Source organism: Watersipora subatra, chromosome 5 (assembly GCF_963576615.1).
Source record: "Watersipora subatra chromosome 5, tzWatSuba1.1, whole genome shotgun sequence".
NCBI lineage: Eukaryota > Metazoa > Bryozoa > Gymnolaemata > Cheilostomatida > Watersiporidae > Watersipora > Watersipora subatra.
In genome coordinates this window covers 58,582,260-58,597,968 of record NC_088712.1, presented here as the reverse complement: position 1 = coordinate 58,597,968, position 15,709 = coordinate 58,582,260, and the positions used below count along the sequence as shown (strand labels likewise).

At 32.1% G+C, this 15,709-nt stretch overlaps 1 protein-coding gene across 2 annotated transcripts; it reads right to left on the bottom strand.

Moving 5' to 3' along the window:
- Nucleotides 1–1,460: 1,460 nt before the first annotated feature.
- On the bottom strand, nt 1,461–2,771 carry LOC137396989 (uncharacterized). Of its 2 annotated transcripts, none has more exons than XM_068083272.1 (5): nt 2,590–2,771; nt 2,371–2,439; nt 2,041–2,106; nt 1,691–1,747; nt 1,461–1,582 (listed from the first exon to the last, which is right to left on the bottom strand). In XM_068083272.1, exons 1-5 carry the CDS (start codon nt 2,740–2,742, stop codon nt 1,535–1,537), a joined length of 393 nt encoding a protein of 130 aa, XP_067939373.1. In that variant the 5' UTR covers nt 2,743–2,771; the 3' UTR covers nt 1,461–1,534. The 2 variants fall into 2 exon arrangements, with proteins under 2 accessions (XP_067939373.1, XP_067939374.1); XM_068083273.1 differs by having other exon boundaries at nt 1,518–1,578.
- Between the last annotated feature and the right edge of the window lie 12,938 nt (nt 2,772–15,709).

Sequence of the window (15,709 nt, the reverse complement as noted above, 5' to 3'; positions counted from 1 at the left end):
GGGGATGATTTTCTGGAGATTGTTATATAATTGAAACATTGAATATATATGAGAAAGTGTTTATGTACAAAGTTATTTTTTTGAAGATTTGATGTTTTTGTAATGTTGAAGCTCTTGAATGGTTAAGAATCTTAAGGATTTTATTTTTGGGTTTTTTTTTGTATATATGTAAGATTGAAATTTGTTGGAGAAATTAATATGTTGAATGAAAGATCAGTTTTATTACAAAATTATTCACTTTAAAAGATATATTTATATGTATTATTCATTATTTTCCATCATCATTTCGTTTCAATAAAAATAAAATAGTTTATGTTTAACTTGAAATATATGAAAATGTTCAAGTAGATAGGTCACAATAAAGATAATATAGTATAAATGAAACATTGAATATATATAAGAAAATGTTCATGTACAATCTTTAAAACGAAGTTTGTATCGAGTTGTTCATCAATCACTCATCGTCATCGGAAATAGTTATGATAGCAGGATCCTTTTTGCATTGTGCCGAACTCTCGTAAAATCTGCTTGCTTCTTCATGTCCCATGACTACTACATCGTAGTATTCGCGAGTATTGTGAGATGTTACTAGCCCCTTGTATATAATGATACCCGGATAATTCTCTTTCAACGAAAGGGCATATCTCGAAGGCAACGTCTTCATAAATTCTGAAATTATCCATCACTGTTATGGATCCACTACTTTTTTAAAGATAATGTATAAATTGATGAAGTATTATTAGTTAGTGTTGATTGTTACTGGAGCTTCTGAGGAGTCAACTTCCAATAGTATGAATATCGACAATATTTCTGAAAGAACTCCCCAATTGAATATGAAACAAAGACAGTGTAGAAGACCAACCAAGTCTAGATTGAACAGAACTACGTCATTACGAAGATCATCAAGAAAAAGTTCGGTAGTAAAGCGGTTATTCGAATCCAAGGAAAATTATATGGAAGGAGATGAGAAAATTACGTCACCTATTGCAACTGTTTTTAAATCCAAGGAAATGCAAGAACCATGGAAATGGATTGATCTAAAAGTTTTGGATATTCCAGCTTCGTTAGAAGTAATACAAGCAAATAAGTCTGAAGAAAATGACAATTGTGAGATTGCGTTGCAATTCTTCGTTGAACGTAAGGGAGAGCGTGTGGCATTATGTTCGATCATCGAACCTCAAAAGTATAACATTCCCTCATCATTTCAATGGTTGACACCAGCTCTCATGATATTGGATCGAAGTGAGATTTACATGAACTCTAAGTCTTCATCAGGATTAAAACTTTTCACGATTGACGGAGCGTGCAATCTGAAGGAATTCAGAGAGAAATTAAACAAAGATTATAAACTCTGTATATCAAGACAGTAATTAGTTAAGGAAATGTTATTATGATTAAATTTTATATAGTTTATTTGATGATATATCATAGGAATTTAAACTTACTATCAATGGATATGTTATTGAATAAAAGTTTTGTATATAAAAATGCTAAAACATAATATAAAAAAAGACTATTGAATATTGAATATCATTCAACCCCAATTTTCTTCTTCTTTCATTGACGAAAGAGAATGAACTGTCTACAATCAAAACATACATTATTTTTAGTGAGATATAGTAAAAGTAAGTCATACAGACAGATTAGATCATTCATTCAAACTAAAAAACAAATATAATGTAATACTTACTGAAGAAGAAGATCCATCCTTTTTCTGAATGGAATCTTCCTGTTGAGATACGGGAGCCTGCAATTGCAATGATTACAGTCAGGATGGTTTACTATAACCTTGTTGAGATAGTAGACTCTACATTCACAATGGACTCCAACTTAAATTGTAAATTTCAATTGCATTAGTCATCAAATCATAGAATGATATGCAAGATGTAATGCAGGCAGAATAGGATATGCAATCAGCTAGAGTAGGACATACAGACAATAAGAAAAACAAATATGTTACATCACATAGTCAGACTAGGACACACAGACAGAGGAGGATATTCAGTTAAAACAAAGAAATAAATATAATGTGCTACTTACTGAAGATTCAAATTTATAAACCCTTCTCCGAAAAGGTCTATATTTAGTTCGCTGATACCCAGGATCCTACAATTGCAATGATTATAGTCAGAGTAGAATACGCAGACAAATTAAAACACAGTCAGGTCTTACTTTGAATTTCAATTCCAACACCTTTTGTTTTAAAGTGAAGTTATACAAATATTAATTACTGTTTTCACAGACTGTTACTCATTTTAACATTCCTACATACCAATTGGAGTGAATTTTGTTGAATGTATTTGATCTTTAGTTACATGTTTTATCATTATACAACGATATTAGACGAAATAAATATAATGTAATACTTACTTTTAAAGTCAATGTAACATCGAAGTTACAAAATAATTCTTCTCTTTGTCGCTGCATGACCAATGATTTCTACAATAATTTCCAAATTACTTTGTATAATTTAATTGTTTCATTTAAGCAAACCCTATAATTCGAAATATATTTAATATGTAGTTTATATTCTCAAGTTTCCTTTAATCAAAAATATAATTTAGTAAAATATTATAATGTAATACTTACTTTCTTTTGAAGCTTGATCTTGTTTCGAAAAGCCTTCTGTTTTTCAGGATCTACCTCTCTACCCCAAGGGCAGTAGCCCCATATCTCAACACACGTGTCGATGCATTTTGTCTGAGTTAGGAGTCTATCCACGTTTTTGTCTCGAGCACACATTGTAAACTATTATAAATAAAATGAGATGAAAAACTTATTCTTTCTCGTTGCTTATATAGTAAGTAGAAGCAATGTTATGGTTCATTAAATTTGTGTAATTTATGTTCACGAAATTGTAAAATCAGCTAAACAGTTTTCGCGAAATTCACTTTCGCGAAATTCAATTTCGCGAAAGTTGACTATATAATATATATGTGTAATTTCGCGAAATCCAATTTCGCGAAATTCACTTTCGCGAAATTCAATTTCGCGAAAGTTGACTATATAATATATATAATGTGTATTTTCGCGAAATCCAATTTCGCGAAACTCACTTTCGCGAAATTCAAGTTTGTGAAAGTTGACTATGTAATATATATAATATGTAATTTCGCGAAATCCAATTTCGCGAAATTCACTTTCGCGAAATTCGATTTCGCGAAAGTTGACTATATAATATATATAATGTGTAATTTCGCGAAATCCAATTTCACGAAATTCACTTTCGCGAAATTCAATTTTCGCGAAAGTTGACTATATAATATATATAATGTGTATTTTCGCGAAATCCAATTTTGCGAAATTCACTTTCGCGAACTTCAAGTTCGCGAAAGTTGCCTATATAATATATATATACATGTATATAATGTGTAATTTCGCGAAATCCAATTTCGCGAAATTCACTTTCGCGAAATTCAATTTCGCGAAAATTGAGTGAGACAAGTTGGATTAGAAGTAATTTATAGCTTTTGTGAAGATTCCACCTCCTTGAACTTGACTAGTATAAATACAGCCAAGCTTGATAGACTCATCAATGTTGATAATTTTTTTCCTTGTAGTTAATATACATGAAACAGAAGTTGAAGTTATAAAATTATTTCATATATAGAAGATACAGTTTGGAACACTTCATCTAATTAAATCGATATTCTCAGATCTTCGAAATATTTCTATGACTGACTGGATTATATATCTCAAATTTTGGATATCTACATATAATCTTCTCTCAGAACTTTGGATTATATCTCTCTGAACTTTGAATATAGAGAGGAAATCTATCCGAAAACTACCCATTCAGAAGGAGAGTGGAGCAAATCAGATGGGGTAAGTTGTTTTAGAATTAATTGGTGGAAAGTTTTAATAATTGAATAATAGTAGAGAGAATAGTAAAATGAGTTTTTAACTTTTACATCTGGAATTCTGCCTCACAGCTGTTCAAGTTTTCACAAAGAATTGTATCATCCGTTTCAACTGATAAATATATCTGCTTAGTTTGTTCAACTTTATTTAAGAAGAGTTCAATCCTCAAAAGATATGTCAAAATACATTCATCCCCAAACAAATAAAAATTCAGAAAATGTTTACGACATCAACTAAGGATTCTTCGGAACGATATCATGATGTTGCATCGAATATTATACAAGTTTTCAATCCCCCTTTCAATTTTGACTGATTTTTGAAGTGAAGTGAATTTGTTGAAGTGTAGGTTTTGTATCTCACTGTGTATGGAAATCTCAATGAGGAGTAGTGAAGCAGAAAACACATTCATTAAATAATCTGAACTTTCTATTGAGTGTAAGATAAAAAAACTGAATGATGTAGTTAGAATGTAAATTGACTATGCATATATACTTCAGAGAAGATATTTTACAATTTGATTTCATCATTCTAGGATGACGATTCCTCAGTACCCAGATAATTACAATTCACTTATATCACTGAGTATACAAAAAGAGCTTGAACAGAAATCTCCAAAAGATTATCTCAAGTATGTTAATGAAAATCTATCCATCGACGAACGTGAATCTTTAATGATCGATGAATATCATAGAAGAAAGACATTCCTGACAGACTGGACTCACGACGGAAATTTAGTAGCTGAATGTATATATTATTTATTCTGAATACTTGTAGCTGAATGCATACATTATTTATTCTGAATACTTGTGTTCTGAGTACTTGTAGCTGAATGTATATACTATTTATTCTGAGTACTTGTAGCTGAATGTATATATTATTTCTTCGCTACAAGTATTCAGAAGAAATAATATATACATTCAGCTACAAGTATTTGGAGTAAATAATATATACATTCAGCTACAAGTACTCAGAATAAATGATGTATGCATTCAGCTACAAGTACTCAGAATAAATAATATATACATTCAGCTACAAGTATTCAGAATAAATAATGTATGCATTCAGCTACAAGTATATTTATTCTGAATACTTGTAGCTGAATGCATACATTATTTATTCTGAGTACTTGTAGCTGAATGTATATATTATTTACTCCGAATACTTGTAGCTGAATGTATATATTATTTATTCTGAATACTTGTAGCTGAATGCATACATTATTTATTCTGAATACTTGTAGCTGAATGCATATATTATTTATTCTGAGTACTTGTAGCTGAATGTATATACTATTTATTCTGAATACTTGTAGCTGAATGTATATATTATTTCTTCTGAATACTTGTAGCTGAATGCATACATTATTTATTCTGAATACTTGTAGCTGAATGTATATATTATTTACTCTGAAACTTGTAGCTGAATGTATGTATTATTTATTCTGAATACTTGTAGTTGAATGTATGTATTATTTATTCTGAATACTTGTAGCTGAATGCATATATTATTTATTCTGAATACTTGTAGCTGAATGCATATATTATTTATTCTGAATACTTGTAGCTGAATGTATGCATTATTTATTCTGAATACTTGTAGCTGAATGCATACATTATTTATTCTGAATACTTGTAGCTGAATGTATGTATTATTTATTCTGAATACTTGTAGCTGAATGTATATATTATTTATTCTGAGTACTTGTAGCTGAATGCATACATTATTTATTCTGAGTACTTGTAGCTGAATGTATATACTATTTATTCTGAATAGTTGTAGCTGAATGCATATATTATTTATTCTGAATACTTGTAGCTGAATGTATATATTATTTATTCTGAATACTTGTAGCTGAATGTATGTATTATTTATTCTGAATACTTGTAGCTGAATGCATACATTATTTATTCTGAATACTTGTAGCTGAATGTATGTATTATTTATTCTGAATACTTGTAGCTGAATGTATGTATTATTTATTCTGAGTACTTGAAGCTGAATGCATATATTATTTATTCTGAATACTTGTAGCTGAATGTATATATTATTTATTCTGAGTATTTGTAGCTGAATGTATATATTATTTATTCTGAATACTTGTAGCTGAATGCATACATTATTTATTCTAAATACTTGTAGCTGAATGTATGTATTATTTATTCTGAATACTTGTAGCTGAATGTATATATTATTTATTCTGAATACTTGTAGCTGAATGCATACATTATTTATTCTGAGTACTTGTAGCTGAATGTATATATTATTTATTCTGAGTACTTGTAGCTGAATGCATACATTATTTATTCTGAGTACTTGTAGCTGAATGTATATATTATTTACTCCGAATACTTGTAGCTGAATGTATATATTATTTATTCTGAATACTTGTAGCTGAATGCATACATTATTTATTCTGAATACTTGTGGCTGAATGTATATATTATTTATTCTGAGTACTTGTAGCTGAATGTATATACTATTTATTCTGAGTACTTGTAGCTGAATGCATATATTATTTCTTCTGAATACTTGTAGCTGAATGCATACATTATTTATTCTGAATACTTGTAGCTGAATGTATATATTATTTACTCTGAAACTTGTAGCTGAATGTATGTATTATTTATTCTGAATACTTGTAGTTGAATGTATGTATTATTTATTCTGAATACTTGTAGCTGAATGCATATATTATTTATTCTGAATACTTGTAGCTGAATGCATACATTATTTATTCTGAGGACTTGTAGCTGAATGCATATATTATTTATTCTGAATACTTGTAGCTGAATGTATATACTATTTATTCTGAGTACTTGTAGCTGAATGTATATATTATTTCTTCTGAATACTTGTAGCTGAATGCATACATTATTTATTCTGAATACTTGTAGCTGAATGTATATATTATTTACTCTGAAACTTGTAGCTGAATGTATGTATTATTTATTCTGAATACTTGTAGTTGAATGTATGTATTATTTATTCTGAATACTTGTAGCTGAATGCATATATTATTTATTCTGAATACTTGTAGCTGAATGCATATATTATTTATTCTGAATACTTGTAGCTGAATGTATGCATTATTTATTCTGAATACTTGTAGCTGAATGCATACATTATTTATTCTGAATACTTGTAGCTGAATGTATGTATTATTTATTCTGAATACTTGTAGCTGAATGTATATATTATTTATTCTGAGTACTTGTAGCTGAATGCATACATTATTTATTCTGAGTACTTGTAACTGAATGTATATACTATTTATTCTGAATAGTTGTAGCTGAATGCATATATTATTTATTCTGAATACTTGTAGCTGAATGTATGTATTATTTATTCTGAATACTTGTAGCTGAATGCATACATTATTTATTCTGAATACTTGTAGCTGAATGTATGTATTATTTAATCTGAATACTTGTAGCTGAATGTATATATTATTTATTCTGAGTACTTGTAGCTGAATGCATACATTATTTATTCTGAGTACTTGTAGCTGAATGTATATACTATTTATTCTGAATAGTTGTAGCTGAATGCATATATTATTTATTCTGAATACTTGTAGCTGAATGTATGTATTATTTATTCTGAATACTTGTAGCTGAATGCATACATTATTTATTCTGAATACTTGTAGCTGAATGTATGTATTATTTATTCTGAATACTTGTAGCTGAATGTATGTATTATTTATTCTGAGTACTTGAAGCTGAATGCATATATTATTTATTCTGAATACTTGTAGCTGAATGTATATATTATTTATTCTGAGTACTTGTAGCTGAATGTATATATTATTTATTCTGAATACTTGTAGCTGAATGCATACATTATTTATTCTGAATACTTGTAGCTGAATGTATGTATTATTTATTCTGAATACTTGTAGCTGAATGCATATATTATTTATTCTGAATACTTGTAGCTGAATGTATATATTATTTATTCTGAATACTTGTAGCTGAATGTATATATTATTTATTCTGAATACTTGTAGCTGAATGTATATATTATTTATTCTGAATACTTGTAGCTGAATGCATATATTATTTATTCTGAATACTTGTAGCTGAATGTATATACTATTTATTCTGAGTACTTGTAGCTGAATGTATATATTATTTATTCTGAATACTTGTAGCTGAATGTATATATTATTTATTCTGAATACTTGTAGCTGAATGTATATATTATTTATTCTGAATACTTGTAGCTGAATGCATATATTATTTATTCTGAATACTTGTAGCTGAATGTATATACTATTTATTCTGAGTACTTGTAGCTGAATGTATATATTATTTATTCTAAATACTTGTAGCTGAATGCATATATTATTTATTCTGAGTACTTGTAGCTGAATGTATATACTATTTATTCTGAGTACTTGTAGCTGAATGTGAATTTCGCGAAATTCAATTTCGCGAAATTACACATTATATATATTATATAGTCAACTTTCGCGAGATTCAATTTCGCGAAAGTGAATTTCGCGAAATTCAATTTCGCGAAATTCAATTTCGCGAAATTACACATTATATATACTATATAGTCAACTTTCGCGAAATTGAACTTCACGAAAGTGAATTTCGCGAAATTGAATTTCGCGAAATCTGTTTATATATATCATTAGGTCACAAAATTAATGAACCACGTCAACACTTCTACTTGTTATAAAACCTTCGGGCGAATATGCCTTTTCAATTCAGTTCATAACTTCACAATGAGTACCAGAGACAACAGCAAAAGGATATTTCAAGAACGATTACAATGTGCAAATAAATGTGTGAAGCGATGGAGTTACTGCTCTCATGGAATGGAAATAAGCGACCGGAAGCGAAAAGCTTGTCGATTTCTCTTACATGAAAAGTTCTATCAAGATCTCAACGAAAGATTACGGTTTACAGTAAGTACTACAAATTCAATCTAGATGTTATGTAGGAATGTTACAATGAATCTTCTCTTCTGAGTAGTAACTATGTGTTCTAGGCTGATTGTATTCGTTGCAATTGCAAACTCCAATATCTTAGCAAAGTGTATGTTATATCGCTACTCAGATTAAAACAGATGAATTTGGTTCTTTGGAGTTAACTGAATGAGTTGGTTTGAATGTATATTGTAGTCTGACTGTAATCAATGCTATTGTAGATTCCCATATCTCACCAGCAAAATGGATATATCCCTAAACATATTCAGAACTCGAAAAAGAAAATTTCACCTGTAACTCTTTCTAACACGACTCCTCCAACGAAGAAGAAGAAATCCAACCAAATCGAAACGAATTTGGAGCAAAAGGCAAAAGATGTGGCAGACAAGTTAAGAACATTAAGTAAGGCTACTTTAATGGAAGCAAAATCACTGCAGAGAATGACAGACCTTTCAGTAGGATTGATTATGGAGGTGACAAAAACGGAAGAAGCTCATTCGTTCCATGGAGCGTGCTGTATCATTCACTTCAACTATGTGGAAAATGGGATTAGTAAATCTACTGCTGTATTTGCTCCAAAACGCTTTCTAGATGGATCGCTGTCTTATCCAAGTATTATGGTATATCTTGGATTAAAACCTAAGGGTAATGGACAGGGAAGTTACCATGACTTAAGACAAGTAACAGAAGGAACCTCAACTCCCTCGGACATGAAACGTACTCTAGTCAATCTGAGAACGAAGAGACTTGAAAATCTTATACAACATTTCGAGATTCGTCATCTCAAGGAGTTCAAAGCACCATCTATTTTCTACTATCACAATGTTGGAGCAAGTGAATACAAAGATGCTGAAGGCAAGGTGGATGTGGTACCAACTGTAGCATTTTCAACCAAAGTTGATGGAGAGGAAGTTCAAGGAACTTTAACGATGCCTTCGAGATATGCCCTTTCGTTGAAAGAGAATTATCCGGGTATCATTATATACAAGGGGCTAGTAACATCTCACAATACTCGCGAATACTACGATGTAGTAGTCATGGGACATGAAGAAGCAAGCAGATTTTACGAGAGTTCGGCACAATGCAAAAAGGATCCTGCTATCATAACTATTTCCGATGACGATGAGTGATTGATGAACAACTCGATACAAACTTCGTTTTAAAGATTGTACATGAACATTTTCTTATATATATTCAATGTTTCATTTATACTATATTATCTTTATTGTGACCTATCTACTTGAACATTTTCATATATTTCAAGTTAAACATAAACTATTTTATTTTTATTGAAACGAAATGATGATGGAAAATAATGAATAATACATATAAATATATCTTTTAAAGTGAATAATTTTGTAATAAAACTGATCTTTCATTCAACATATTAATTTCTCCAACAAATTTCAATCTTACATATATACAAAAAAAACTCGAAAATAAAATCCTTAAGATTCTTAACCATTCAAGAGCTTCAACATTACAAAAACATCAAATCTTCAAAAAAATAACTTTGTACATAAACACTTTCTCATATATATTCAATGTTTCAAATATATAACAATCTCCAGAAAATCATCCCCTCGGTGTCCCATATATTAACCCCCTCACTCATCCGGTAATCTCTCGCTCTCCTCGATAATCCGCGAGATCCACTCCGGAAAACCAACCAGCCCTCGATGTCCCAGATATTCACCCCACTAATCCAGCGTTCATTCAACCGAAACGACATAACACCGTTCACCCCACCGGTCGCCAACCCAACCCCAACCATTCGACGATCGATCGCTCAACTCGTCGACACCCGAACCCCAAACCCATCGCATCGAAACCCGAAACCATCGCCCTCTTCACGTCATCCTTCCCACAATTCCTCTCGACCAGCACCGCATCCTTCCCACAATTTCTCTCAAACTTCATAACCTTAGCTCCCAACACTCACACACCTACCCCCCCAAACTTTCCATCAGACAACACCATTCTCTGAGGTTCTCAGGCTAAAATGTACCCAAAATCTCACTTTAAGTGCAAACGTGTGTAGATCTGCTCTCTACATACTACTAATGTTGTTATTCAATTAGTGTGCCAAGCTTTTACTCACATTTTCCAAGTTTATGGGTAAATATTAACACTCACACCATGTAAGTATTCTCTTTGTTGGTAGAGGCAAATGCTGTGGCTTGGTATCGCGATGTTCAGGAGCGATGTTGTGAGTAATAACTCTATGGATATTCTTTATATTTTGTCAAGTTTGGTTAAGTTCAGCTCTATCTTACATGTAATTGGAGAGCGTTTGACGCTGGATAACATAGCGCTCAAACTTTTCCCAGTCTTCAGTGGTTGGCACAAACTCTTCATCATTTAATACTAATAATAATCATCTAATAATATTAATATGCTATTAACGATGATACCAGAAGATGACAATAACTATTTTATATAACATATCTATAAATGAGTGGGGTTAAGAAATTTGGCAAAATTAATCATGAAACTTATAACATTATTTTATCAAATATAGATTAATCTATTACGTTTTACAGATAGATATGCAGTATGAATTAGTTTTGTTATTATAATAAGAATAATACACGTAATTAAAAAGATAAAATACTAATAATATCATACTACAATTAAATGACATTAATATTGTAATAGTAAATATAGATTAAGACAGTATTATTAGGAGAATACCAGAAAATAGCCCGAGTTACTACTACTAATACAAGTAGTTCATAAAATAAATTACTCACATGCTTTGGTGACATGTGGAGTATGCAAACCGGTTAGAAAACATGTCGTCTTTGAAATGGCGAAAACAAAGGTAAGAGTAAGCAGGCGAATAAATAAAGTTTGTCACATCCAGCTTCACCCAGCTGTTCCACGCCCGGTGAAGGTCTGGTTTTTTCTCTGCTCTTGGCTAAGAAAAAAGGTGCTTCTCAGCTTGGCAGCTGCACAAACACGATGTGGCGCGTTAGACATTATGACGAATTGCAATTAACAAGTTTAATACAAGAAAGCGTGTCTGGTATTTGCGGTGGATCAAACTTGAACTGAAACTAACATTATCTGATCATGTGACTTACAATTCCCGCCATATGGCACGAACAATTTCTACAGCACTTTTTCGACCATCACAGCGGACCAAAAGGCTCATCATGTTTATCAGAGGATGATATGCAATCGTTCAAGCTAAGATTAAAAAATTAAACATATCTTTATGGTAGGTGTTGAGATATCAGTGCTCAAAGTTGCAGCATTACGATGCCGATGAAATAGACCCATAAGAACACTAGACATGATTTTTATTGCAAGCGTGAAGTATATTTGTAAAAATCTTTCGACGAATAAGGTTGCATGAAAGTGTAAACAGAAACCATCTCGCACAACTACGTCACATTTCAGCCGTTTTGGAAAACGAATCCAAACTACGGCAGTCTTGTGTGGCTACGATTTTCTGTTCGTTTTTAGCTTTTAAGAGCTTGTAATCACATTTCCACATATTTGGCACCTACACCACAACAGAGTAAGACATGGTGAATCTTTTGATACCAAATAACTGTAATGTGAATTTTGTTGCAAGTCAACCTTTAACATTTCCTTTTTAATAGTTGGAGATAACATCTTATACAGATATGATCACATCACACACAGTTTTATCTGCTTATTTCAAGTCATATACTGTATATGTGCAGAATTTAGCTTACATAATCATTCAGAAACAGGATTTTACAGATGTTTGGTTTACATATTTGAAAACCGGAGAAAATGAGGATTAATTTAATATATACCGTAAAACATCTAATTGAACTCCATGGTAATCTATTTGTCAACCTTTCCTCTGTAGTGGCGGTCAATTGGAGTCAATGGTCAATAATCATTTAAAAACAGGATTTTACCACTGTACATATTCGAAATCCAGACAAAATGAGGATTAATTTAATATATACCGTAAAACCTCTAATTAAACTACATGGCACTCTATTTGTCAACCTTTCCTCTGTAGTGGCGGTCAATTGGAGTCAATGGTCAATAATCATTTAAAAACAGGATTTTACCACTGTACATATTCGAAATCCAGACAAAATGAGGATTAATTTAATATATACCGTAAAACCTCTAATTGAACTCCATGGTAATCTATTTGTCAACCTCTCCTCTGTAGTAGCGGTCAATTGGAGTTTGGAGTCAATGGTCAATTGTTCAAATGGCTCGTCAGATTTTTTCGAAGATAAATTTAGCCCTGTATCTGGCAAAGCGGAATGTAGCCTAAATTTTGCTCTCTCTTTTCGGTAGAGCAATATTAAACCTTTTGGATGCAAAAATCTTCTAACTTACCTCTAACTTGTCAAAGATCTCTTAATAAATACGCCTCAAAAAACAATATAATTGAGAAATATTTCCATCAGTTGATATTTATTGCTTGCAATTGACCAGCAATCATATTATAGCCTGTGCCCTTTGAAATTTGTTAGCATTTTTAATTTTTATTTCTTTCTAAATTTGAAGACATTTGTTTTTATATCTATATTTAACATTGTTGAATAGAAGCTCACTGCACTCACCAACATTTCTGCTACAGTTTGCAACAAAAACTAGCTTTTTATGTACAATAGAAGTGGAGTTATGAGCATCAATCCATTGTAAGCCGTATTAAGATAGTCGCAAGGATGCTATTAAATAACATGCTATAAATCTGCATATTTATAAGTTATACAGTAATAATCTATCAAATGGTACAAATATACATTTCTGAACAAGTGAAATAAATGAACCATATTGTCTTATATTACATGCAGAAACAAAACTTATTGTTGTAAAACTGCTGTAATTATGCAAACTGCTAGAATAAGCCCAACTCCTTACACAGTTCGACCACTAGACCATACATATTTCAAAAAGCTCTCGGGTTCTTACCTGCTAAGCATAAGACCAGGCAAAAAGGCTGGAGACCCCACAGTCTACCAGCTACGTGGATTGCAGTGTAAAAGTAACGGCGAAGTGAACTAAACACTGATATTTGAACCTGGATACTCATAGAACCAGCTGCCCCAAAGAGTGGCAGTTTCACCCATACCTTTCACCTGGGTGGCAATGTTCCAGGATTGACTCAAAATCAAGGAGAGGAAATACAACGATCTACAGTCAATGAAGCACATCCTGCCAGCATTCAGCCACCCCTTCTTTGACGATCTACCTCATTAGAATAAGCATGGACAATCTATCCATTAATAAACAATCATTCGCTTACGTGTACCATGTGCCTAAGTTCGTCAACGAATGCACCAACTATGCCTAAGTCATGAGAAGGCACTTTCCAGTGCCGGAAGTCAAATACCAATACACAAGCATAATTTGTAATTGTAATTTGTATATATTTGTAATTCAGTGCTTTCCTGAAAATAAAATATATTGGTCATAAATTTATTTTTTTCAGTTTACTCAAAATCAGAATTTATGAGTTAGGCGCTTATGTTAGCTGTCTGACGTTTTTAAACATTTACCCTGCCAATGAATGTTAGTAGCGAATTGGAAATTTGGAAGACCTATGTAAAATGCTTATAATTTTATCAGAAGAGCTGAACCAACATTGTTTCTTTTGTTGCAGAAGGATTTGTTTACAGTTGACACAGCAATCACTGGGCCCTGGATGAGAAGCTGGGAGCTCACCCACATGAACAGGCACACTGACAGGTTGAGAGACTACGCCCACGTCATCTGGCATTCTAGCTGACATGTTGTTTGGATAATTACTTAGCAGCATTTACTCACTTTTTCTTGTCTATGAACTATGTAGTACTTTTGCTTATTTTGCCATAGAGTATTTGCCGCTAGAGTCTTCACCGCTATTCAGTACTTTCTCTGACTTCCCACACAATATTTTGCATGTGTTACTATGTATCTAATGATTTTAAGACATGCCCAAGCTTTGTGAGGTATAGAAGGTGCTTCATCAGTAGATTCATTATTGTTAAGACACACCTATCTGCAAAAGCAATACAGCTATTTTCTTCATGAATATTTAAATTCTCTGGTTGTTTGTTAGCCAATTAAACTTGCAGGAATCATCAACAAGTGTTGTATCATGAAGTAACACTTGTTTTTAATGCAACATGTAAGATTTACACATAATACATTTTGTGGATTGAGCTGTGTATTCACCACATGACCACACACAGGGTGTACTCTAAAATGTTCTTTTGCATATCCTTTGGCCACCCAGACATTTACATAAAACCCTCTAATAGAACGCCTCTATGGAAAGATTAAAAAATTTAATCCTGTAATTGAGCACAACTTTGACATTCTTTAATCTTTACAAGCACATATTTGACCGTGATCTGTAAAAGAGTGTCCACAAAATGGTACTAATAATGACTCGGTTACATCAATAAGAACTAAATTCTTCGTCGTTGCCATAGTGGTTGCCATGGTTTCAGTGACGGTATACATGAGAAGATAGATCGTTACTATCACCTGTTGTATAATCGAGTTGGTGGGCCGCGGGCTACACTAATGCCCGAGGTCATGGTAGTTACAGGTAGTTATGAGAGGCTACGGGAAGGTATGAGAAGTCAGGGTTAGTAGAAAGGCGTCGGGAGATTGAGAGAGCTTTCTTCTTAGCTTCAACCACATGTGAGTACGCACGTTTATATAACATGGCGCAGTTGACGAAGCTCTGATTTTTTTTCTTTTTTTGTTATCATTAGCGATAATTTTTCTGGTTGCGGAGTAAGTTAAAACGGTTGAATAGACCCTTTCACGGGCGTGCAGGTGAGGTAACGTGAGGTAGGGTAGTGTTGTAGCGGTGAAGTAGCGGTGTTGGTGAGGTGTAATTATTTATTACATATTCGGAGGTGGGAGTTACATTAATTTTATACGAGAGGGGTAGAGTGAATTTGTGGCGAG

Excerpts from the sequence above, each read along its gene's own strand:
- LOC137396989 (XM_068083272.1), bottom strand. The coding sequence starts at position 2,742 with ATGTGTGCTCGAGACAAAAACGTGGATAGACTCCTAACTCAGACAAAA. Across the intron at positions 2,107-2,370 it reads ATGTTACATTGACTTTAAAA|GATCCTGGGTATCAGCGAAC; the intron begins GTAAGTATTACA and ends TTGCAATTGTAG. Across the intron at positions 1,583-1,690 it reads AGGATGGATCTTCTTCTTCA|ACAGTTCATTCTCTTTCGTC; the intron begins GTAAGTATTACA and ends TTTTGATTGTAG.